Here is a 24839-nt window from a genome sequence, read left to right on the forward strand (position 1 = left end):
GGGAGGGTCCCCACTTCCCCATGGTAACCCAGCCAAACTGGAACACCGGTGGCTGAGAGTGGCCTAGAGTGTCTTGATGTGAAGCACCTGCTATGGCGAGGTGGGGAGTGGGGTGAGGAGGGTAGAGGGGCGAAGAGGGGAGTGGGGTCTTAGGAAAGTGGGAGAAGGGTCTTCCCTGTCCGAGCTTCAGGGAGAGAGTTGAGTGAGTTCAGCAAACGTTCCTCTTGCTTGGATCTCTCTGGCTGGACGGGGAGCCTTGAGGACAGGGCCTAGATGTCACTGACACCAGGCTTCCGGCCTCGGGCAGCACAAGGGCTGGCTGAGGATGGGCACCCAGGATGCGTTTGCTGACGTGAGTTTGTACAGGATTCCAAGGTCTCCTGTGGAGACCCCAGAGGACTCAGACCCTGGCCCTGCCCTAAAGGGCTTCCAGGACCGGGAAGGGAGACATCGCAGACACAGATGGTCACAGGGCTGTCATGGAAGTGGGTCTGGGGGGCCTCAGAGGAGGATGATACTAATGTCCTGGGAGGGGCGAATCAGTGAGGGCTTCACAGAGGAAGTGAGCTACGAGCTGGGTCTTAAAGATGAGCTGCAGTTTATTCACAGAAGAGGAAAAGGACACGAACAGGCAGAGGAAACAGCATGGACAAAGGCTTGGAGGTGGGGGCAGCCCACTGGTTTCAAGAGGGGTCCCTCGGCTCTGCCTGAGGAGGGGCTCATCGAGAGGATGGGGTGCAGCTGGGGGTGGTAGGCAATCACAAGTTTTCCAGGTGGACAAGGTGAGTGTGGGCCATGAAGGGAGAGCCGTCCCAAGCAGAAGGAACAGCGGGTGCCAGGCCAAGGAGGCAGGAAATGCCCTGCTGTGTCTTGGGGACGGATATTGTTGGGGGAACCGAGAGGTAGGCGGGGGGTCCTGGTGGTGGGTCAGGTGTCTGCCCAGCCAGACTGAGGGGCTGGCCTTTCTGCTGAGGGCAGGGGAGCTGTGGAAGGGTGTTGAGCAGAGAAGGACAGAGTCTGAATCTTTCCTTTTCATTAATGCTGGATTACTCATCCGGCCTTCATCTCCGGGACTAGGTAACATTCATAATCCAGAAGGCGTTTCCGAAACAGATCAGATGCATGCCACACACACCACGCACCATAACGCACACAACACACAATACACGCGGGAGACACAAACACACACAATGTACCAAGTACACACCACACGTCACATACCGCACACAGGCCTCCTTAAACCTCACACGTCCCGCACACACCACAGACTTCACACACTACACATAGCATATGCCACGCCCAGCACACAGACCGCATATCACATGCCGCGGACAGCACACACAAATAAAACACAGGTACACGGGACACACCACGCCACACCCATGCAACAAACATACACCACGTACCTCACCAACACACTGTATCACTGTACACACACGCCACACATCACACACCATACACATTTCACACATTCGCATACTACCCCACACACCCCACATACCCACTACACATCCACACACATCCCACATATGTATGCTCCCAAACCACACACGTCACATAAAACACAGCCATTAGGCCACAAATGGATATCCCTAATATATGTCCATATTCTGTTGGCTTTCAGCATCAGAGCCAGATATTGGACGGTGCATTTGCCTTCCCTGGTTAAGTTCAGTTCGGTAGTTTAGCAAATATCTATTGAGCATCGGCAAGGCCAGGCATGAGAAGATGGGGTACAGCAAGATGTCAGGGAGTAAGTGGAGGTGCGGGGCGGGGGCCGGGGTGCCAGGAGGAAATGAGGCAATCCAGGTGAGGCAAGCTCCTTGGGAGGCTTAAACGGGTTAATCCGTGGAAACTAGTCATGGCAGCCGGGCACCTCAGTAAGTGTTCAGTGCACACGAAGCATTTGAGTATTTTTGTTTGGAACATAGGGTTTCTCAGTTAAAAGAAATATGTGGTGTCAGGCTACCCTCCTCATTTTCCAGATAAGGACCCCGAGGCCCAGAGAGGGAAGTAGAGATTGGCTCAGGCTAAGGAAGAGCCATCCATCTCTCTCACACCCAAAGGGAGGAACAGCTGTCCCCAAGGGGGGTTGGGAAAAGTCCCTGCGATGTTCCAGCAAAACAGGGTAAAAAATGGGGGTGGGGCTCGGACTTCCTGTGTCCCTTCTAATCTGAGGTCGAGGGACCCAGTGGCTAGGTGGCTTGGAGGGTGAGTCAAGAATGTGATCATCTTCCCAAGCGCAGGACCAGGCAGGTCCCTGAATCACACAGACCCTGGTAATTCTTTCTCCGCAGCTATTCTGACCTGTCATCGGGGGAACATGTTTCGGACTTCTCAAGACCTGACTCAGAAACCTGTCACATGGTCCGCGAATAGGGAGCAGCTGTGTAATCTCGGGGAGGTGTGTCAGGAGACGCTTCTGCTCATAGATGTAGGTGTGTGGGCTGCGCAAGACGGCAAGACCGCCGCACGGGGTCCTGCGTCTCCCTGCCCTGGATTCTGTGCCCTGAACTTCCTGCCAGGTTCCCCTCATGCTTGCAGTTCTAAACCCAATTCTCCCTCTTTCTGCGCCTTGGTTTCCCCTTCTGAAAACTGGGGGCGAGGTGATGGCAATAATAGTACCTACCCTGCTGGGTAGTTCCTAGGCTGTATCCGGTACTCCAGGCAAAGGGCTGAGAGAGCTGGCACAGAGTAACCTCAGTGACTTCACTCAAGGTCTAATGAGCTGCCCGTTGTGTGCCAGGCACTATTTTAGGTGCTGTAGATCCCATCGCATCTGCCTTCTTGCAACTTTATGTGCCAGTGGGGGAGCAGAAAAAAAAAAAAAGAGTAAGAGATGCGTATGAAGATAAGAGCTATGGAAAGAAATCCACCAGGGAAAGGAGATCGGGAGAGTGATGTAAAGGTTGTAATTTGCTCTCTGGGGATGCTCTAGTGAGAAGGTGACATTTGAGCAAGAACTGAGAGGTGGCAGAGCTGGAGGAGGACCCAGGCTCTGGCCCCAGTCTTCCCCGCGCCCTCACCAGGACCTGTGCCCCTGTCATCAGAGGACCCACATCCCCCCTCTGCCTGCTGTGTACCGAGGAACCCCTGGCTCTGCCGCCCTCGGAGTCTCCCCTCCCTCCACCCAGCTTTCACTCTGTCACCCCTCAGGACTCAGATCACTCCTGATGGGGAGCAAAGGCTGCAGCAAGGCCAGGACACAGGATTCCCAGGCTATCTCCATACACTCGGGGCCCCCCGGAGTGTTCGTCGCCTCCTTTGCCCGGTTCTGCTCTTCCGACAAGTGCAACTCGGCTACCAGCAGCAGCGTTCTGTTGAACTCCCTCCCTCATCCAGGTGTGGGACCCTGGTGGGCTGGGTGGGACCAGGGGTAGGGAGAGATGGGGCCCCAGAGATACACCCTGGGGCTCAAGGAGGGTGGCTACAGCTAAGAGCAGAGCTGTGTGCCCCCAACCTTCTCTCTGCTCCCCAGCTCCCCCTGCCCCGGGAGACCTGCAATGTCCCACCTGTCTGTCCATCTTTGGATCCTGCACACAAAACTCTGATATTGTGAGGTGTCCTAAGGGCACCAGTCATTGTTACAAGGGTCACATTGCTCTCAGGGGAGGTGAGTGCTGAAGGTCAGGTCCCAAGGATGAAGGGGCTGGGGGCCTGAATTCACTGGTCCTGAGGTGGGAGGCTGCTTGAGATCCTGGCTTATGCGTTTGAGGGTGGACAGGGCTGGGGACCCAGATTTTCTAGGTCGGAGGGAGGAGGGGACTGAGAGCCTGGTCTCTTGGTCTGAGGGCGGAGGGGAGGGTCTAGGATTCCTAGGGTTTAGGAATTTAAGCTGAGGAAATCTGAGCCCTCTCTGACTCGATCTTCACTCTCCAGGTGGGCTGACCTCCCCAGTGAACATCCAGGGCTGCTTGGCCCAACCTTCCAGCTCCTTGTTGAACGGTACCAAGAATATTGGGGTCTTTTCCGTGATTGAGGACCATGATGAAGCTATAGTGCCCGATGGAGCTGCCCCTGCCCCCGACCTGGCTTGGGTGGGAGGGCTGGGACTATCCCTAGCCCTTTGGTGTGGGGCGCCCTCCCTGCTGATCCCATTTCCCCATGATTCTTAGCCCCTGCTGACCCCCTAGCCCCAACCCTCCCTCTGACCTCATAACTAAACAGCCTTGGACACTGAATTATTTCCCAGTCCTCTACACGAGTTATCACCCACACACACACCCCGCCCCCACATACTGTATGACCTGACGACAGGGCCTCGGAGAAGCTGAGCTTGCCCTGCGGGAGGGTGGACATTCAGGCAGTGGCCCCGTGTGTGCGATAATAAAGACATTGTCCTTTCCCCCAAATGCTGGGGTTTCTCTACGTGAGGGGAGGGTAGGACTCCCAGAGATCTGGCATGAGGGAGGAGAGGACTCCGGATTCACCATCTCAGACTGTCCTTTACTGATCTGGTCCGCATCCCCATTGGACCCCACTGGGTGGCAGCAGAGCCTTCAGGTTGCTGCAAGCAAAAGTATTTGGGCATCGCCATGACTTGGGAGGTGAAGGTGCACAGAGACCAATGAGGCTTCTATCCCAGTAGCCAGGGCCTCAGCACCAACAGCGGGCTCACCCCACTTGAATAACTTAAGGGTTTGTGTGAAGCAGAGAAACAAGAGGGTTTGCACAGTTTCCTGAGGCTGATATCATTGGGGCTGTTATCATCCTAGGCCTGAAACACTGAGGAGAAGTCATTACCATTACTAGAATCTGGAGGGGGTGGTGTTTAGAGAACGCTGCCTGACAGGATCTCTGATCCCAGGCTGAAAACCCATCCAGCCCACAGCGACACTACAGGGAGGGAGCTGGGGAATTAATACTCCAACCTCACTCAATGTCCTCCCTCTGGTCTCCTGTTGGGTCTCCCCATTGACTGAACCCAGCTGGAAGGCAAGAGATCCCATTGACGGTCCCCACAGCACAGGGCAGGGGGAGAAAGGGAGAGAGTGAATTTGAAGAAGGAAACAGAAAGTGTCCAGCAGTCACCCTTTTCCTTTGTCCGGATGAAAATCAGAGTGCTCAATACAGAAGACACAATTCCCACCCGTTACTTAATCATAGAACCATATTGTGCTAATGACAATGGGTCACACACCCACAGCATTAGACAACCAGTTCTTCATGTACCACAGTGAGAGGAAGATGGGGAAAAACAGCCTATGACGAAGATGAGAAGGTCCTGACTGTGTAGCTGGTGGTGATCAGAGCTGCCCTCTCCTACCATCCATTCTGTGTTCTCTTACCACCTGCCAACACCTCCTCTGGACAACTGGTGTGACACAAATCTTCATTCTTAAGGGAAGTAAGTGTTCAATGGTCTTGTCTTTATTGGCTCTTGGCCACTTTCTGCTGAAAAGGGCCACCGGCCAAGGAGATATTACCCCCAACGCATCCCCTGGCTTCCAAACATGGTCCTCCTTGATCCAGCAACCCAGCCTCCCTCTGGTGGTCAGGTTCCCTCTGGCCATCAGCAGAGTGGCCCTCGTCTCTGCCTGTTGTTTCAGCAGCACGAGGAGCACAGAATGGCAAGGGGGCAGTCCTGGCTTCCAGTTGATTAGAGCTCTGATGGGGTCCCTCACCCACACCAAGCCCGAGGTCACAGAGACCAGGAGCAAAAATTCCTTAAGCGGGTTGTTAGGTGTACTAGTGGGAGGGGACACTCCCTTATCCTCCCCTGATTCATGGACCCCTGCATTCTGGCTCTGGGGGAGGTGACACGATGGACTGGCCACTGGTTCAAGACATACAGCATCTCCTGTTGGGCGGCAGGGTACCTTCTCTCACCCGGTGCCCTCATCAACCATCACGGCCATTCCACCCTTCCAATAGGTCAGCTGTCTCTGTGTAGTGGGGCACCTGGAAGATCAGTGAGCTCCATGGATGGGAGTTAATTGCCTCACTTCCTTTGCCTTAAAATATGTCCTCTAGCTGGAAGCAATACTTCATGGGATACTGTAGCAATAGAACAGACATCTTCTAAGTTCCCAAATGGCAGGGCTGACAGAAGCATTGAGTCCGAGGAAGGCAAATCAGAACCCACAGTGTGTATTTATCCCTGTGGGGAGAAAGCTCAGTCCCCTCGAGGGTGGGGTGTGTCCTGGGTAGTCCTGCTGTAGAAAGACGCCATAACAGGCTTAGAGTTGGCCTCTGCCTCTGTTGGTTTGGGCACTGAGTACAGTCAACAGCCAGGTCACCTTGGGGAGAGTTAACCCATTTGTTGTTACCATGTGGAGCCTCCACCGCCCACGTGGCCACTTTGCACGTGGGCCCCGTGTGCAAGCACTGATGCGAGAGAAGCCGCCTGACACTGTCCACAGGATACCAAGGGTACCCATGCTCAGGGCACGGGTTCTGGTGGGCATTCGTGTGGGACGTGAACATCTTCACACTCTGTGCCCATCCCCAGAGGCCCTTACTCATATCCCCCCGTCTTCATTTGATACCTTTCTTCTTACCAAGTCCTTGAACAAGTGGCTCACCATGGGTCCATGCAGAAGTGGACCTGAGGACCCCTCTCCCTCCCACAAAGTGGACCCCTGAAGTTTTGCCGCCTGAAGGATTTCCCTACATCACTCCTTCAGGACCACACGTGTGAGTGCTAACACAGCAGCTACCCACCTCTGCCTGGTGCCAGCCCACGCTCCAGATCTGTGCATACACCTAGTCTGTGCCTTCAGTCCCCCTGTAAACAGATCCCAGGGAATCCCCATGAGCTCATAGGTGTGGGTGGGGGAAGAGGCAGGAGGAGCAGGTGCCATGGGTGCCTGAGCCACCTGCTGGGGCGTCCACCTGTGCCCTGATCTCATGCACACCTTCTCCATGGATGGCAGACGCTGCTGTGCGTGCCCAACGTCATGGTTCGGTAGCTTGACTGCAGCCAGTGTGTGATGTGCCGTTCAGGTCACAATGCTCTTGGTGTCCCATGGTCAGGTATTCAAACTTTACTGGGCCCCAGTAATAAGCCAGGAGCTGTTTCCCAGATGGAGGATAGTTATTTGCAGAAGAAGACATACCTTTGCTCCAAACCCCCAAGGTTCTGCACTATGATTATCCTATTATCTCTTTATGTCACAGAAACTTTCAGGGACCTTGGGTCTCTTGGGTCAGATGACCCGAGGTTCAGAGCAGCTAGGTTTCCAGTCTGAACCTGCATCAGAGCCCTTTCCTGCTCTAGGATCCACTCAAAACTGGCAGTCTTATGGGTTCCCTCACAAATGAGTAGGAGTAGTATGTCAAAATGTGCTACATCCCCCCAGCCAACTCCTAAAGGACTGATCTCTTTTGTAAAGGGAGCCACACAAGGTGTAGCAAATTGTCTCTCAGTTTAGAAGGAATATTGAGACCTGCCCCAGACCTATAGTCCCCTAGGACTTACACCAGCGTGATGGGGTGGGGAGTAGATGACGCACAGTTTATCCTCCACCCTGTGGCCACAGGGCATCTTCTGTCTCAGAGGTTCTTCTGCCACCACAGCGCTCTCGATGTCCCCTCCTCTGTGTATTTCTTAATGCCTTCCCACGGGATAGGATAAGGAGGCTGCACAAGATGGACTTTTTCCAGCTTCCCCTGGTCCCCAAACTTGGGACTCTGTTTCTCTCCAATACGCTGGAGAAGTTCTAGCACTGAGTCCAGAGAGTAACTCACTAACCTAGCAGGCTCAAAATGATATTCCCAGATGCTTGAACCAACACCTTCAATCCTGTATCCCATGTGAAAGAATTTGGCCCCATGAAGCCTTTCTCTTGGTTCTATTTGGTCTCACACCCTTAGAATCTGTATCAGCCAGGGTCCAGGCAGCCATCAGGAACCACACACCAATTTTAAAGGGGAAAGTATTTTGGTTTTGGTTTTTGGTTTTGGGGTGTTTTGTTTTGGCCACGTGGCATGCGGGATCTTAGTTCCCCGACCAGGGATCGAACCCAGTTAATATAAAGAATCATTAGTGAATTCCCTGGCGGCCCAGTGGTCATGGGGTCAGGACTCCGTGCTTCTACTGCAGGGGGCACTGGGTTCAGTCCCCAGTCGGGGAACTAAGATCCCGCGGCGCGACCAAAAAAGAAAGAAAATCATTAACTAGTAACAGGGGATGAGGATTAAGAGGGGATGGGTTACTAAGGGGTAAAGAAGGGTAAAGAGAACTTTAAAAGATAAGAGAATAGCAAGCAGATCTAGGGAGCAACCTCTATACCTGGGGCTGGAAGACAAGCTCTTCCTCCTGCAGTGTCCGTTTAGCACCCTCTACTGGCAAAGCCTAACATTGTGCCAGGGAGACGATGAGAAATGCTTGCAAGATCCAGCAGGGCAATGAAGAGTGGATCTGGAGCTGAGAGGCAATAAATGGATAACTGGCACAGAGTCTGTTCATACACATGCACCAGGACTCCTGCCACTGCAGACTGGCGAGGTCCTGTAACGCTCTCAGTGTGTGGCATGCATGCCCATGCCGGACCAAGCCCCGTGCTTCTCTGGACTACATTGGAAATTCACTCTTGTGGGTCTGGAGGAGAAGCAGTCCCCTGTAAGGGGACTCTGTCCCATATATGAGGGTCACACTCTCTTCTCCCCCAGTGCCTTTTTTCCTTAGCACAAAGTGGCAGGGTTGAACATTTACCTGGCAGTGCAACTCTGTAACACTTTCACTCAGACTTTGGGCTTCGTCCTCAGCCATATGTGCCCTGTGACTACAGGAAACAAGGGACGCTCTGCTAAGGGAGCTTTCTGATTGTCCATCACATTTCCGTTTGGACAGTCTCACCTTTCAGTTGCTCCTTTTCCCCACGTTTGCTCTCTAGGGTCATCTGTAGAAACCAGCTGACGCCACAATCAACCTAGGCACCACTGCTGCCATAGTAACAAAGTGCCACACCCACATCGACTCCCAGTACCTTGCTTTCCACCTGCGCTTCTTTCACTGTTACCACCAGTGATAATCTTGTAACAGGGAAGAGCCAATTTTGACTCCAAGTTAGATCTGTTTCTTTGACTTTAGCCTTTGCTTTTCCTTGCTTTTGTTATTATAATCATACATAATGGCCTGCCTCAGGGAACCCTACCCACCTGTAAATGGCTGCCAGAAAGAAGAAATTAACACATCCCCTCCCCAAGGATAGCCATTCCAGGAGATGTTTTGCAAGACTGATGGCCCTTTTTACCTTATTTCCTCCCCGCCTCTCCCTCTCTATTCTGCCTTTTCACTTTACTTCCCTCTTTGATTCTATAAAAGAAACTGGCATCCATGATCTCGGAGAGGCAGCAGTGAGTGGTGGTGTGAAGCGAGATCTTAATTCCCTGACCAGATATTGAACCTGGGCCCAGCAGTGAAAGCCCAGAATCCTAACCACTAGGCCACCAGGGAACTCCCTCATGTACTTTAAACATATCACTGTGACAACATATAACAAAGAGTCAGGACCACCGTGACCACTGCACAGGTCATGTTGTGCATCGCACAAATGCTCTACATCTAGGGGGTGCCATGCACTTCATAGATGTATAACTGGTATAAAAAGGCTCAATACTGAAACAGGGGGAGAGAGCTCCCTTCTACATAAATCTACACTTGAACACAAGGCCATGCACACTCGTGGTGTGCTGGTAAATGCTGAACAACTGCTTCCCTGAAGGGAGAAATAAAAGCTCTGATCTGTAGCATTTGCCAATGCCCATAGTATAAATACTCCCACTGTGGCTGATTTCAAGCTACCACGATGTCCCTGGCCCATGGAGTTGGGAAGAAATGCACATGAACAACCATTATTTCTACTATACAAATACAATATCTATAAATAGCCTCATGAACATAGGTAATAGTGAAATGTAGAAAGATAATTTAGGAAGTGATGATTTTTGAGTATTTGTTACCTTTGTTTTAATATAATTTAGTTGTAAGTTGACATGATTTAATTTTTAATAGTGGCTGTGTTTAGCAACTGGCTTGCAAAATTCCTGAAAATGTCAACATTGGCTCTCATGAACCGGGTGGAGTTAGTGCCAGCACAGCACTGCGCACACCCCAGAGAGAGCCAGGGAGTATGCACACGTGGGCTTGGCCATACCCTGCCCTGAGAGTCCTCAAGGGTCCCCTGAGCTCTCGATTCTTAAAGAATAGATTCTTATCCTCCCTTCCAGCTCTGAACCTGTCAGGGTGCCCTCACCTCTGGGTGTGTGAGTAGGGGACCAAGTTTGGTCACTGCCAAAAGCATGTGCACCTCAGTATCCAAGGTGTGTGGTGTGTGAGCACTGACGCCATCGGCAATGTGGGTCTCCCTATTATGGCTTGAGAAGTCACCCAAGATGACCAACACTTACAATTCCCAAGGTACAAGAAGGCTGGATTCTCCTGGTGGAAGAACAGTGGTAAAAGAAAAAGCAATGGGTGCAGGCCACTGAAAGCTAATACAAAATAGGAAACTGGAGCCAGGTATACAAAAGACAAAATTTTCCTATGATGTGCACCAGCCAGTGACCAATCAGATGAGACAACTGTAAAACTCACGTGACCAGAGGCATATATTTGGTCTGACTTTTTGTACCTTTTTTTTTTTTCTGGCCAAACGGGCAAGGCTTGCGGGATCTTAGTTCCCCCTCCAGGGATCAAACCCAGGTCCTCAGCAGTGAAAGCACCTAGCCCTAACCACTGGACCACCAGGGAATCCCTGTACCTCTTAAAAACTCTCCAATAAGAAAGATTAATTAGGAAACTCAAATTTATGTTATGACCCCAGCCAAGAACCAATTGGTAAATTTTTAATGCCAAATTTAGGCTTAAATTGAATAGAAGGCTCCTATTTGTACTTCCTTTTAAACCATTCTATTTGACTTCTACCCAAGCTGTCCAATAGCTCGGCCTCGCTAGCAAGAATAACATTCAGTGGTCACACCTCACGCTTGAGATTTTTCTTTAACACTACTTTCCGCAGGTCTAGCCACAAATGGATACTTGGGTTTGCGACAACATATTATGTTAGTTATCTACTGATGCCTTCCAGACCATCCCAAATGGTCACTTAAAACAACAGCCATTTGATCTGTTGACAATTCTATGGGTCTTCAACTAGAACAGGGCTCAGCGTGTGGTTCTTCTGCTGGTCTCACTTGGAGATGCTCATGTGTCTGCATTTGTCTGACAATTTGATTGAGGCTGGAGGGTCTAAGATGGCATCACTCACACGTCCGACAGTTGGTGCTGGCTGTGAGCTGGGCCTCTCTGTGTGGTTTCTCACGCTCAGTGTTAATCCAGGTTTTCTCGAAGTGATGGTCTCCAGGCAGCAAAATAGGGGAAACCCCAATGTGCAAGTGCTTCGTGTTTGCTAATGTCCCATTGGCCAAAACAAGTCACATGGCCACACCTAGCTTTAAGGGATGGAGAAACAAGACTCTGCCTTTGGATGGGAAGAGCAGCAAAGACACATTACAAAGGGATGGGAGGAATTTGTAGCCATTAAACAACCTACCCCATACACTAACTATAACAGATGTTCAGATGAAGCGGTGGTTCTGTTTTCTGTAGCTGTCTCTTGACACAGAGGCCTGGCATTTTGTAGAATTCTCTTCGGCTCCCTGAGTTTCAGGGTCCTGAGAACACTTCATTCAGTCAAAGAACCTCTGACCACTTTGGGATCTTAATTACTTGAGGGCAAAGGTGAATGAACTCATTGACTCCCCTTTCACCTCTTTGTCATTGTCACTATTAAGAATCTCTACTGAGTTACTGATGGCTTTAAAAACTGAACCCAAAGAAAGATTTACTTTATTTACATCAATAATTAACATTTTAAACCCACACTAACTCCCGTTAAAATGCCCGCTTCGGGTTACTTTATTTAGAGGTGGGTTAGGGCCATCTTCACAATGCCAAAAATTAATTTAAAACACACAAATAAAAATGCCATGTCTCCCTGACCAGGGCTAAGTGAGCAGATACAGGCAATTTAGAAGACAGAAAAAAACCCTTTATTTAAGCTTGTGAGTTTGCGTGCAAACAAACTTAAAATAACCTTCCAGGGGGCTATATGTGGAACAGTATCCAAAGCTCACACAGAAAGAGAAAACATTCCAATTTCAATAAGTCAGGCAGAGAGACCTTGTTGAACACATAGGACATTCAGTGGAGACCCCAGAAAAGTTATAATTTATGAGTAGAGCTAAACCAGCCCTAGAGTAAAGTCTATTCTATACCCATGTTAAGAAAGCTTAACTATTCTATATTATTCTCTATTCTATACTCTTAAATATTCCTATATATTAGCAATGAACAACTGGAAAGTGAAATATTTACAAATACCACTTGCAAAGGCATCTACACACATAAAATATCAAATAATAAATTTAACAAAATATGTGGAAGACTTTTACACTAAAATCTAGTGAGTATAGCTAACAGAAGTGAAAGAAGTCTTAAATAAGTGGAGAGAGATATCACGTTCATGGATTGGAGGACTCAATATTGTGAATATATCAATTCCGCCACATTGATGTACATATTCAATGCAATTCAAATCAATTAAAATAAAATTCCAATTCCAATAAAAAGTTTAGCAAGCCTTTTGCAGTGGCTGACAAGCTGATTCTAAAATTTATAATGAAGTGGAAAGGCCCTATAATAGCTAAGACAGTTTTACAAAAGTAGAAGAAAGTTGGAGGATTTACACTATCTGATTTTAAGGCTACTACAAAAATACAGTGATCTGGGACTTCCCTGGTGGCTCAGGGGTTAAGAATCTGCCGGCCAGTGCAGGGGACACGGGTTCGAGCCCTGGTCCGGGAAGATCCCACATGCTGCGGAGCAACTAAGCCCGTGCGCCACAACTACTGAGCCCACGTGCCACAACTACTGAAGCCCGCATGCCCTAGAGCCCACGCTCTGCAACAAGAGAAGCCACCACAATGAGAAGCACGCGCACTGCAACAAAATGTAGCCCCTGCTCACCGCAACTAGAGAAAGCCCGGGCGCAGCAACGAAGACCGAACACAGCCAAAAATAAACAAAGAAATTAATTAATTAATTTAAAAAAATACAGTGATCAACAGAGTGTGGTATTATCTAGATGTATATGTTAAATAGAACAGAGTAGAGTCCAGAAATGTATATGCATATGATCAATTGATTTTCAACTAAGGGTATGAAAGTAATTTAATGAGAAAGGACAGTCTTTTCTACAAAGGATTCTAGAACTGGTGGATTTAGGGAGAAAATGAACCTCAATCCTTACCTCACACCATTCACAAAAATGAACTCAAAATGGATCATAAACCTGAATGCAAAGGCAAAATGATAAATCTTCTAGAAAAAAACATAGCAAAAAAAATTTTTGTGACCTTAGGGTAAATGAAATTTTTATATTGAACACCAAAAAACATGAATCATGAAAAAAACTGATAAATTGGGCTTTCTCAAAATGAAAAACTTCTTCTCTTCAAAAGATACCATTTTCTTAACAGTACAAAGACAAGTCCCAGACTGAAAGAAAATACTTGCAACACATATATTGAAAACATGAAGCACTCGTATAATGCAATAATAAGATGGCAAATAACCCAGTTTTTTCTTTAACACCTTTATTGGAGTATAATTGCTTTACAGTGTTGTGTTAGTTTCTGCTGTAAACAAAATGAATCAGCTATATGTATACATATATCCCCCTATCCCCTCCCTCTTGCATCTCCCTCCTACCCTCCCTATCCCACCCGTCTAGGTGGTCACAAAGCACCAAGCTGATCTCCCTGTGAGATGCAGTTGCTTCCCACTAGCTATCTATCTTACATTTGGTAGTGTATATATGTCAATGCTACTCTCTCACTTCGTTCCAGCTTACCCTTCCCCCTCCCCATGTCCTCAAGTCCATTCTCTATATCTGTACCTTTATTCCTGTCCTGCCCCTAGGTTCATCAGAACTTTTTTTTTTTTTTAGATTCCATATATATGTGTCAGCATACGGTATTTGTTTTCCTCTTTCTGACTTACTTCACTCTGTATGACAGATTCTAGGTCCATCCACCTCACTACAAATAACTCAATTTCATTTCTTTTTATGGCTGAGTAATATTCCATTGTAATATGTGCCACATCTTCTTTATCCATTCATCTATTGATGGACACTTAGGTTGCTTCCATGTCCTGGCTATTGTAAATAGTGCTGCGATGAACACTGTGGTACATGACTCTTTTTGAATTATGGTTTTCTCAGGGTATATGCCCAGTAGTGGGATTGCTGGGTCATATGGTAGTTCTATTTCTAGGTTTTTTTTTTTTTTTTTTTAATAATTTATTTATTTTTGGCTGAGTTGGGTCTTTGTTGCTGCGCGCAGGCTTTCTCTAGTTGTGTCGAGCGGGGGCTACTCTTCGTTGTGGTGCATGGGCTTCTCATTGCTGTGGCTTCTCTTGTTGCGGAGCACGGGCTCTAGGCGTGCGGGCTTCAGTAGTTGAGGCTCGCGGGCTCTTGAGTGCAGGCTCAGTAGTTGTGGCACACGGGCTTAGCTGCTCCGCAGCATGTGGGATCTTCCTGGACCAGGGATTGAACCTGTGTCCCCTGCATTGGCAGGCGGATTCTTAACCACTGTGCCACCAGGGAAGCCCCTATTTTTAGTTTTTTAAGGAACCTCCATACTGTTCTCTATAGTGGCTGTATCAATTTACATTCCCACCAACAGTGCAAGAGGGTTCCCTTTTCTCCACACCCTCTCCAGCATTTATAGTTTGTAGGTTTTTTGATGATGGCCATTCTGACTGGTGATACAGTGAGGTGAGGTGATACCTCATTGTAGTTTTGATTTGCATTTTCCTAATGATTAGTGATGTTGAGCAACCTTTCAGGCCAAATAACCCAGTTTTAAATGGGCCAGTGATTTGAACTGACACTTTGCTAATAAAGGTATACAAATAGTTAATTAGCACATGAAAAGTTGCTCAACATTTTTCATTATCAGAGAAATGCCAATTAAAAGCATAATGAGATACTACTACACACCCTCTAGAATGGTTAAATTTAAAAGTCTGACAAAACCATGGGTTAGCAAGAATGTGGAGCAACAGGAATTCTTCTACATTGTTGGTGAGAATGTAAAACTGTGGGACCACTTTGGCAGAAGGTCTGGGAATTCCTTATAAAACCTACTATGCACTTACCCTATGCCCCAGCAGTTCCACATTTACCCTAGAAAATGAGATTATATGTCCAAACAAGGTCTTTTTATATGAATGTTTACAGGAGCTTTATATAGTAGCAAGCATTTACTGGATGCCTACACTGTAATCATGTGCTGGGTACACAGGGATGGATCGGACACAGTTGGAAGGAACCAGACACACATATAAGTACACCCAGACATGGTCTACACATACAGCCATACATGTACACATAACATACACATAGACACAGGCATGTACACACAGAGAAACATGCACAGACACACACACACACATGCACACAGAGACACGGACATGTACATGTACAGAAGCGCACACACAAACTCACATGAACACACAGACACACATGCACACACACAGCCATTGTACCGTAAAGCAAAAAGTCCTAATACAAAGGCATAGACAAAAGACTCTGGACATCAACAGTTTAGCGAATATTTACTGAGCATCAGGAAGACCAGGCGACAGAGGGGGAGGAGCGCACAACGTCAGGGAATAAGTAGAGGACAGAAGGGCATCCCCGGGTGACAGAACAGCTCCTGTGAAGGCCTGGGGGTCAGAGAGGGCTGGGTGCAAGCACATAGATTGCTCAAAATAGGCCACAGCAAGAGCCCATATTGAAGTAGAACTGAAGGGCTGAAACATGAGTGGCCTTGACTGTCCCCATCAGGGGTGGTGGTCCCAGTGAGAACGGTGGGTCGGCACAGTCCAGAAGAGCTCAGCAGTTAAAAGCCTAGTGTCTGAATCGGAGACATGGGTGCTAGTCCCAGCTTTTGAGCGTCACCATCTCCTTGAGCCTCATTCCCCAATGTGATGTGTATTTATTTAACAAGCCCCTTCTATTACCAGGCTCTGTCGTAGATGCTGGGGATACACCAGGGAATAAACAAATCAAAATCAAACCCCCTGCCTTTGTGGAGCATACCTTCTTGTTGGGGAAAGTAGTCACTGAACATAGAAATAAATAGAGACAAATAATATGTCAGGCAATGATAAGTGCTCAGAAGAAACTCAAGCAGAGCAAGGGGTCTGAGATTGACACAGCTGCTGTTCTTCTGAACAAGAGTCAGCAAAGAGTGCTGTCATAACAGAGACATGAGTGAAGGCAGGAAGTGGGAGTAAGGAGGATGGTTTCAGAGAGCTGGAGGAGCATATGCAAAGGCCCCTGAGGTCAGCGTGTGCCCGCCATGTGTTCCTGGAACAGCCTGGAGGCCAGTGTGGGTGGAGAAGGAGCGAGAGAGAGCAGAACAGGACATGGGGACAGAGTAGGGCATTATAGACCATTTTAAGGACTTAGACTCTCTTGGGGTAAAATGGGAATCCACTGGAAGGCTTTACACAGATGTGACACAATCTGACTTATATTTAACAGATCACTCTGATACCAAGAGGGGAATAGACTGAAGTGGGGCAAGGGCAGCACGTATTGCAATAATCCAGGTGAACAATGATGGTCCCGTTAGTGGTTAAAAAAGATGTCCTCACTATACGTTAGCGATTCGATTCATTTTGTTTTCATTTTATGTTCCATATAATGTCACAAATAATTTGCCAACCATTGCTCTAGACTAACCTTCTCATTTTCCAGATGAGGAAACTGAGGCTCAGAAAGGAAAAGAGATCAGCTCAGGCTAAGAAAGATCCAGGGATTTCTCTCACACCAAAATGGCAGAGCCACTTCTCCCACAGGGGTGGTGGTGAAAGGCCCCTACAGGTGCATAAACAGAGATGGGGTGAAGAATAGAGGAGGGGTTCTTACACTTCCAAGGTTCCTTCTAAACCTGAGATGGAGGGACCCTATGGCCAGGTCACCTGGAGTGAGACTTAAGAATGTGATCATCTTCCCAAGCCTGTGACTTGGAGGGACAGACATAGGCTGAGAAAGGGGGCACTTTCTTCCCAGATCCTTTGATGTGGAATCACTCAAAGATGTCAAAGACAGGGCAAGCCTGAAGGCAGGAGAAATCCTACATCCCCCCTAAGAATTGAACCTATATCTGATCCTTACTCTCCTCATAATAGAATCAGATGGGTAGGCTTGGGTAGAAAGGGCTGTTTCCCCTACAAACTCACCCACTGGGATGCACTACATATACCTTCTGTTAACAGGGAACCCAGATTCAGCTCACTGTTCTGGCCTATTTGGAATCCCTGAGTGAGCCTCTGAGCCCCTGACTCGCTCCAGGGATACCCCCTCAGTCTTGCATCTTCACACCCTCCTTCACCAGCCATCAAGGTAGCCTCTGTGGGAAGCAAAGGCTGCATCAGGAATGACGTTAACACAGAAGAAATTACAAAATGGTAGCAGGATGCCCCTGGAGCGCTATTCAGCACTCACTGCTTCATCTGTAACACAAGTCTCTCTAACAGGCTGTTATGGGTGGTATTGCCCCCAAATTCACATGTTGAAGTCCTAACCTCCATTACCTCAGAAAGTGACCTTATTTAGAAATAGGATCCTCACAGGCGTAATGAAGTTAAAACAAGGGCATTAGGGTGGGACCTAATCCAACTGGTATCCTCATACTAAGGGAAAATCTGGACATAGACATGCATAGAAGGGGACTTCCCTGGGGGTCCAGTGGTTAAGAATCCACCTTCCAACGCAGGGGACGTGGGTTCGATCTCTGGTAGGGGAACTAAGATTCCACATGCTGCGGGGCAACAAAGCCCATGCGCTGCAACTACTGAGCATGTGAGCCACAACTAGAGGGCCTGTGTGCCACAACTACAGAGCCCACATGCCACAACTAGAGAGCTGCAACTACTAAGCCCGCGCACCACAACTAGAAGAGAAGCCCACAGGCTGCAATGAAGAGCCCAGGCGCCACAACTAAGACCTGACGCAGCCAAAAATAAAATAAATAAATAAATAAATAAATATTTTTTAAAAAGACATGCATAGAGGGAAGATGATGTGAACACACAAGAGGAAGACAGCCATCTACAAGCCAAGGAGAAAGGCCTGGAAGAGATCTTTCCCTCACAGCCCTCAGGAGGAACCAACCCTGCTGATACCTTTATTTTGGACTTCCAGCCTCTCAATCTGTGGTACTTAGTTATGGCAGTCTCAGCAAACTAATTAACAGGCCAAGAGATTATTTAAGATGACCTTCACTACAGGTGCTAGAAGCCAGCTTTGGGGCTAGGACAGAAAAGGAAGGGTGAGTGCCAGTCAGAGGCATGGGAAGGGATGAGGGCCCTGAGACAAGATTCTGGAGCTTGAAGCAGGTGTCTGTGCAGCTCCCAACCACCCTCTCTGCCCTCCAGTTTCCCCTAACCCATTGGTCCTGCATTGGCAATTGTGGCCAAGATCCGAGACCTTGCACCACACCTATAGGTACACAATGACCCAAGAAAACCACATACTGTTACAGCTCAAAGGAGGTGAGTGCTGGAGGCCTGAGTCCCAAGAAGAAGGGAGGGCGGCTCAGAGTCCTGGGTCCTGAGAGACAGGGTCTTTGGGACCAGAACTCTCTCTTACTGTATATATGAACTGTTCCTAATATTTATGTTAATAACCATATTAATAATAATATTCTTAATATTAACAGTCCCCAATTGAAAACTCTTAATATATTTTTACATAAAATTTAGAGTTTTACCAACACCATTCTTATTGAGGCATTTTTCTCTATTAAAAATAAATATTCATTTATACCAGAGAACTCACAGAAACAGTACCAACTCTGAAAGAACACAAAGGGCATCTCTACTTCATGTTACATCAGAAAGCTTATATATATATATATACATATATATACACATATATATGAAATAGGATATTCCAGCCATGAACAAGAAATCTGAATGACACAACGTGTTCACGGTACTGACACCGACACGTGGGTTAGATATGATGGCAATCTGTCATTCAGGGGTGCCGGAAGTAACACTGAAGCCCGCATTACCCTATTCAGCCTTCCAGAAGGTCACGGAGGAGGCTGGTGCCATGACGTGTTCAGATCATGAGGCCTGGGCTGAGCAGGGACCACTGCAAGCGATGGGTGAGGAGGCCAAGTTGACTCCCAGCGGCTATGGCCACTGGATGGGTGCTGGGGCAGGGGCCAGGCTGGAAACATGCGAGGCAATTTGGACAGGGAGAAAAGTTCAGTGGGTGAAAGCCCAGGGTTTAACTTCCTAGCGTGGCTGGAGAAGTAAGGACTCCATAACCCAAAGAGAGAAAAGTGTAAGCAAGGCCATTTGGGGATGCACCGCCCGCCCCGCACTGCCGACCTAGCGCGGCAAAGACCAGCGAGTTCTAGGTCCCCCGGCTTGCCGGCCCCTCGGCGTCCTGCACATGCGTACCTGGCAAGGCAGCCAGGGATAGGCCAATGGGGTGTGGCGTTCCTCCAGGCTCATCCAATGAGCTCATCAGGTGCTTTCGTATCGACCAACGGGGCTTCGAGTGATCTGTCCGGTGAAGCAGGCCCCGCCTTCCGTGCCTCGGAGAGACCAGAAGGAGAAGGCCCGGCTGGGCGAGTGGAGCGTTCCAGGGCGTTCCTTCGGCACAAGGAGATTCTTGTGAGATCATATAGAAGCCAGGAGGAATTCTGGTCCCTTAAAGAGTTAAAGGGTGCTGGGGGCCCAGATTCCTGGGTCCTGAGGAAAGAGAAGGCGGAAGGCGGAAGGCGGAAGGCGGGGGGCGGGGGGGGGGGGGGGGCGGGGCGTGCGGGACTCCTGGAGCTGAGGGGGGTGAGGGCCGGGGCCCTGCGCTCTTGGGTCGGAGAGGGGGAGAGGCTGGCTGCCCAGAATCATGCGTCCTGACAGAAAAGGTGACTGAACCCAAACTCCTGGGTCCCTAGGTAGGACAGGGCTGAGATCTCAGAATCCTGGGTTCGGATGAAGTTGGGGGCTGGGGACTGAGGTTCTTGGGCCTCGACAGAGCGTAGGTTTGAACCTGGACTTCGGAGTCTGAGGTAGAAGGGGCCTCTGGGCCAGATTACGGATCCAGAGATTGGAGGGCAGGGGGCTGTTGAGCTTGGTATAGGTGGCTGAGTCTGACAAGTACAGCTAGGGAAACTGAGGCTTGTTAACTAGTTAACTTGCCCAAACTCACAAGCTAGATCGGGACAGACTGACTTTAGAGATCATCGTTTTATATACCCGTCAACTCTGCCCTGAAGTCAGTACTTGTTGCCAGAACTTAGACTTAATCTCGTCCCACGTGGTTGAAAAGCTTCCTCTCCATCAAATCACAGACCTGATCAGTTCTTCCAAACGTCTCTAAAAGAAGCCATGGGAGCCTGTCGTTTCCAGGTTTTACTGTTCCTCTTTCTCCTGGGAGCCCCGACCTTGATCTGTATGTATTGGGGATGTGGGGGGAGAGCGGCTGGGACACGGAGGATGGATTTCTGGTGAAAAAGGAGTGGTTTGGGGCCCCACGGAGAAGGGCAAGTGCTTATCTTTATCTCATTTTCTCCCCAGTGGCACAAAAATTGCGTTGTCAAAAGAGCACATTCGTGGGTTTAGAAGCGGATCCAGTAGAGACATTTAACTGGACCACAGACAAAGTTGAGACTTGTGACAATGGGGCATTGTGCCAGGAAACCGTGCTGATGATTAAAGCTGGTAAAATGAGGAAGAGGCACTTGGGCTGGCGGGACGGGGCAGGGAGGAAGGGGATTATGTCCATGTTAGTGCGGTTCCCCCCTCCCCAGGCCAAACGTTAGGCCCCGCCCCCCATCCACTTTCTTCCCCTCTTGTCTCACAGCAGGGACCAAGGCAGCAATTTTGGCCACTAAGGGCTGCAGCTCAGACGGGGCACCGGCAATAACGTTTATCCAGCACACGCCAGCCCCTGGCCTAGTCGCAATCTCCTACAGTAACTACTGTGAAGATTCCTTCTGCAACAACAAAGAGGACTTATATGAGTTATGGAGGACAGAAGAGATTGACGGTACCCTGGGAGGGGAGAGATGGGTGCTGAGAGAAGCTCTATACACCCCTGAAAAAACGGGAGGTCTTCCTTGTTTGTGTTCTTACTCAGCTTAGGTCCAAGTGGGCCATACACAAAAGGACCTCAGACCTTTTGCTTGTCTTTCTTTTTCTTTTTGTTTTTTTAATTTTTTTATTTCATTATTATTATTTTTTAAAGAAACTGCAACCTATTTTATTTATTTATTTATTTTTGGCTGTGTTGGGTCCTCGTTTCTGTGCGAGGGCTTCCCCCAGCTGCAGCAAGCGGGGGCCACTCTTCATCGCGGTGCGCGGGCCTCTCACTATCGCGGCCTCTCTTGTTGCGGAGCGCAAGCTCCAGACGCGCAGGCTCAGTAGTTGTGGCTCACGGGCCCAGTCGCTCCGCGGCATGTGGGATCCTCCCAGACCAGGGCTCAAACCCGTGTCCCCTGCATTGGCAGGCAGATTCTCAACCACTGCGCCACCAGGGAAGCCCCCTTTTCTTTCTTTTTCTGAATTGTTTCCTTGAGGTCTGGAAACACTGCTCTGAGCAGAGGGACATCAGTGAAGGCTGGAGTGTAAATGGGGTTTATTAAGCAATACAGTGTCAGTGGAGGTTTCTGAGCAGGGTGGCGGCATCACCAATCTAACAAGCATTGCTTCCCCCTTGCCGCATGGCCACAGCCCAGTTCCCCCGTTGGTCCTCAAGGCCTATAGACATCTGGCCCCACCTATCTTTTCAGCTCATTTCCTTCTCTTCCTTCTCTCATTTATTGTATTTTGGTTGGGGCTAGGATTCAAAATATTTAACAGTGGAGATGGTACTGACCAATCAGAATGGACGCTGGCTATAAAAAACAGTCCAGTCCCACCTGTGCCTACCAGCTGCGTATCAACACCACAGTTTCTCACAATTCTCCATCCACCAAGCCGCCTCACACCTCCAGCCCTCTGTCCTCGCTGTTTCCCTTGCTCCCCTCCCCCCCTCCCCCTCCCCCATTTCCACATAGCTAACCTCTGTTCTTCCTCCATCTCGACTCAGGCGTCTGCTCTGGGAAAATACCTAACCAAATTATTTTAGGTACTTAGGTCCTCCTCCATTTCTTTGCCACTAGATTTTGGACACAATGCCTACGGAATTGTATGGTAGTTAATTACTTACATGTCTGTCTCCTTCAAGGCAGTGATCCTAGATGGCAGGAACTGTGTCCTTTTCATATCTGTATCTCCACACCTGAGCACAGAGTTTGGAAGTCATGTTGGATGGGGTTCTGACAGCACAGAGATCAGTTGGAGAGGGGTGGGGAGGTGGTAGTAATAGTCCTTGAGTAGAGAGGGATCAGCAGGAAAGACTTGAGAAAGAGAAGGCAGCAAGGGGAGGCAACTCGAGAGGCGGGACGCGCCCTTACTTGTCTCTCTCTCTCCCCCTTCAGCTCCCAGAGGGTCAACAGCCCTCCGCTGCCCAACCTGTCTGGCTTTGGGGTCCTGTTTGAATGCTCCTTCTCTTCCCTGCCCCAACGATACAAATCGATGCTATCAAGGAAAACTTCAGGTCACTGGAGGTAAACCGAACATCTGATGGTTTCAGAGGCTGGAGAACCAGACATCTGAGTGTAGCCCAAGAGGTTCTGACACTCAGGGTTCCAGGAATGAGGGAGGACTGGACTCCTCTCTGATTTCCTAAAACATCTATGTGTCTCCCCATCCTTCCTTGTTCCACAGGAGACCTCAGCGCACCTTTGGAGATCAAAGGCTGTACATCCGCAGATGGTTGCAGGCTGATGTCTGGGATCTTTACAATAGGGCCCCTGTGGGTGAAGGAAACGTGTCCACTCAGGTCTGTCTCTCCCCGAAAGGTTGAAAGTGGGGCCACATGGCTTCACACTTCAGTTTGGAGGTTAGAGCTACTGCTGCCGCTGTTGCTGCAACCGCTTGTCCGTTGAGTAGGTGCTTCTGGTCCCGGGTCACTGGACATCTCTTTTGAGTGGTCATCAGCAAGTTGAGGAGCAGGTGGAAGTTTGAAGAACAGTTCCAGTGGATGTATTTGACATTTCTAATAAAGTTTCTGCTGTGATCTGTGTATGCCTCAAAACTAGAAGTGGCATTATTGAGCTAAAAGGGCCCTTAAAATTCATCTTCTCCAATCTACACATTTTGCAGAAAGGGAATCAAAGATCTCGAAAACTTTAATGAATTTCTCCCACTTACATAGCTATGGGCAGAGCCAGGACCAGAACTCTGATGTTTTGACCTAAAGTCTGGTTTTCCTTTTACTCTAATAGGTGTCCTTCTCTTGCTAGCTGGACAAGAGGCTAATGTTGTCCTCCTCCAGAATGCTCCCAACCCAATTGTAAGGCCAACGTCACCTGCTTTGGGGTTCTAATATTTCCCTGGGAGGTGTGGCAGAATGAGAAAAATCAGACTCTAAATTCTTCAATTATAGTGGCCCCACCTCCCTCTATCCTGTTTGTCCCTTGCCCACTTTACATCATTCCTTCCCATCTCTGCTGACTACTTAATGCCTCCTCAGTGGACAGAAGGAACTTAGGAGGGACCTGGGGCTCAGTAGGGTCTGATGAATGTTGGTGTAAAACTATTGGGTGGGGAGATTCTTTTTTCACATTCTTATGCTTATTTATTTAACTTATTACTCAAGAATACATAAAACCTATGTTATTGTAAAAGACTCCAGTGATATAGCAGCTGTATAGAGCAAAGTAAAAGGTAGAGTAAAGGGGAACAGACTTTCTTTCATTTTTTTAAAAAACAGCCTTATTGAGGCTTAATTGACATGCAATAAACTGCACTGGGAGTGGGAGGAGAGACTTTTAATACAAACTGTTGACCCCTCCCACAAAGGACAGGGGAGTCTGATCACAGTATAGTCCAGCCAAGTTCCTTCTAGAAAGTTCTCTAGTTCTTACTATTTGAGTTAAAGGCCCACTCCAGCTACTACGTTAACTTTGTTCCCAGGCATCCAGTTCTCCATTGTGTCAGTTTGGTGAATCTCTCTAAAGAGGGAAACACCAACAAATAAAACTTTAACTTAATGAGGGGACATATAAATTTGGGAAATTACAAGCATTCAGAGCCTTGACTGGTAAGTACTATTTGGGGTAAAACACAAAATCAAAAACAAAAAACGAACCGAAAAAGCCAAGTAGCTGTTTCCCATAGGACACTGGCTTCTTAATGGCACTGAAGACAGTTGCAGAAGACACTCCTGAGTAAATGGAGGAGAGCCACAATTTTCAAAAATTTGGCCTGTGAATTGTTTTGGTATTTTTAAAATTATATCTATCATATGCCAGAGAGCTTTATGCAGCATGTACAAATTTCTCAGTCCACAAACTCAAGTGTGCCAACTTTCTTAATTTTTAAATATATAATATAAACTATTTAAATATATTATTTCTTTTTATGATAATTTTGTTTTTAAATATATTATTTCTTTTTATGATAATTTTGTTTATAACAATCCCCCATTCTACCTAGTGGTAGGTAGAAACTTAACCAGTCTGAGTAAACTCGGTCATGTCAGGGTTTTCTCAGTCATTTCAGATCTAAGTTCAGTCAATTCAGGGCTTGTTTTCCTTTCCACTCTCCTCACCCAGGGCTTTGCTATAGTGCTGGTGGGCTGGAGGTGACTGTCTAGTTCTCACCTCTCAGGCTGCTCATGTCCAGGTTCTTACTGATGCCTGGTTCTCAGCTTCCATTCCTGCTGGCTTCCACTGGGAAATCTTCAACCCTG

General features: G+C 48.4%; 3 protein-coding genes across 3 annotated transcripts in view; 2 read left to right on the forward strand and 1 right to left on the reverse strand.

Annotated features, from left to right (window-relative positions):
• CD177 (CD177 molecule) overlaps positions 1–4167 on the forward strand; it is a 55958-nt gene extending 51791 nt beyond the window's left edge. The window contains exons 7-10 of the mRNA XM_068527140.1: positions 2298–2438; positions 3157–3342; positions 3479–3613; positions 3880–4167. Of these exons, the coding sequence (XP_068383241.1) occupies positions 2298–2438; positions 3157–3342; positions 3479–3613; positions 3880–4115 (698 nt within the window). The 3' untranslated portion in view covers positions 4116–4167. The remainder of the gene's footprint in view (positions 1–2297; positions 2439–3156; positions 3343–3478; positions 3614–3879) is intronic.
• Positions 1–24839, reverse strand: part of RPS19 (ribosomal protein S19) — a 122631-nt gene that overhangs the window by 95975 nt on the left and 1817 nt on the right. The window lies entirely within an intron of this gene.
• On the forward strand, positions 20429–23031 carry TEX101 (testis expressed 101). Its single transcript, XM_068527141.1, has 5 exons — positions 20429–20492; positions 20618–20761; positions 20904–21089; positions 22522–22650; positions 22811–23031. The coding sequence occupies exons 1-5, from the start codon at positions 20429–20431 to the stop codon at positions 23029–23031; spliced, it is 744 nt and encodes a 247-aa protein (XP_068383242.1).

The sequence above is a fragment of the Eschrichtius robustus genome, chromosome 19 (assembly GCF_028021215.1).
Source record: "Eschrichtius robustus isolate mEscRob2 chromosome 19, mEscRob2.pri, whole genome shotgun sequence".
Taxonomy (NCBI): Eukaryota; Metazoa; Chordata; class Mammalia; order Artiodactyla; family Eschrichtiidae; genus Eschrichtius; species Eschrichtius robustus.

What these genes read in the sequence shown, in the direction of transcription:
- TEX101 (XM_068527141.1), top strand. Translation starts at nt 20,429, where the DNA reads ATGGGAGCCTGTCGTTTCCAGGTTTTACTGTTCCTCTTTCTCCTGGGA. An exon ending in CGTGCTGATGATTAAAGCTG is followed by an intron (nt 20,762 to 20,903) that starts GTAAAATGAGGA and finishes CTTGTCTCACAG; the next exon opens with CAGGGACCAAGGCAGCAATT. An exon ending in AAAACTTCAGGTCACTGGAG is followed by an intron (nt 22,651 to 22,810) that starts GTAAACCGAACA and finishes CTTGTTCCACAG; the next exon opens with GAGACCTCAGCGCACCTTTG.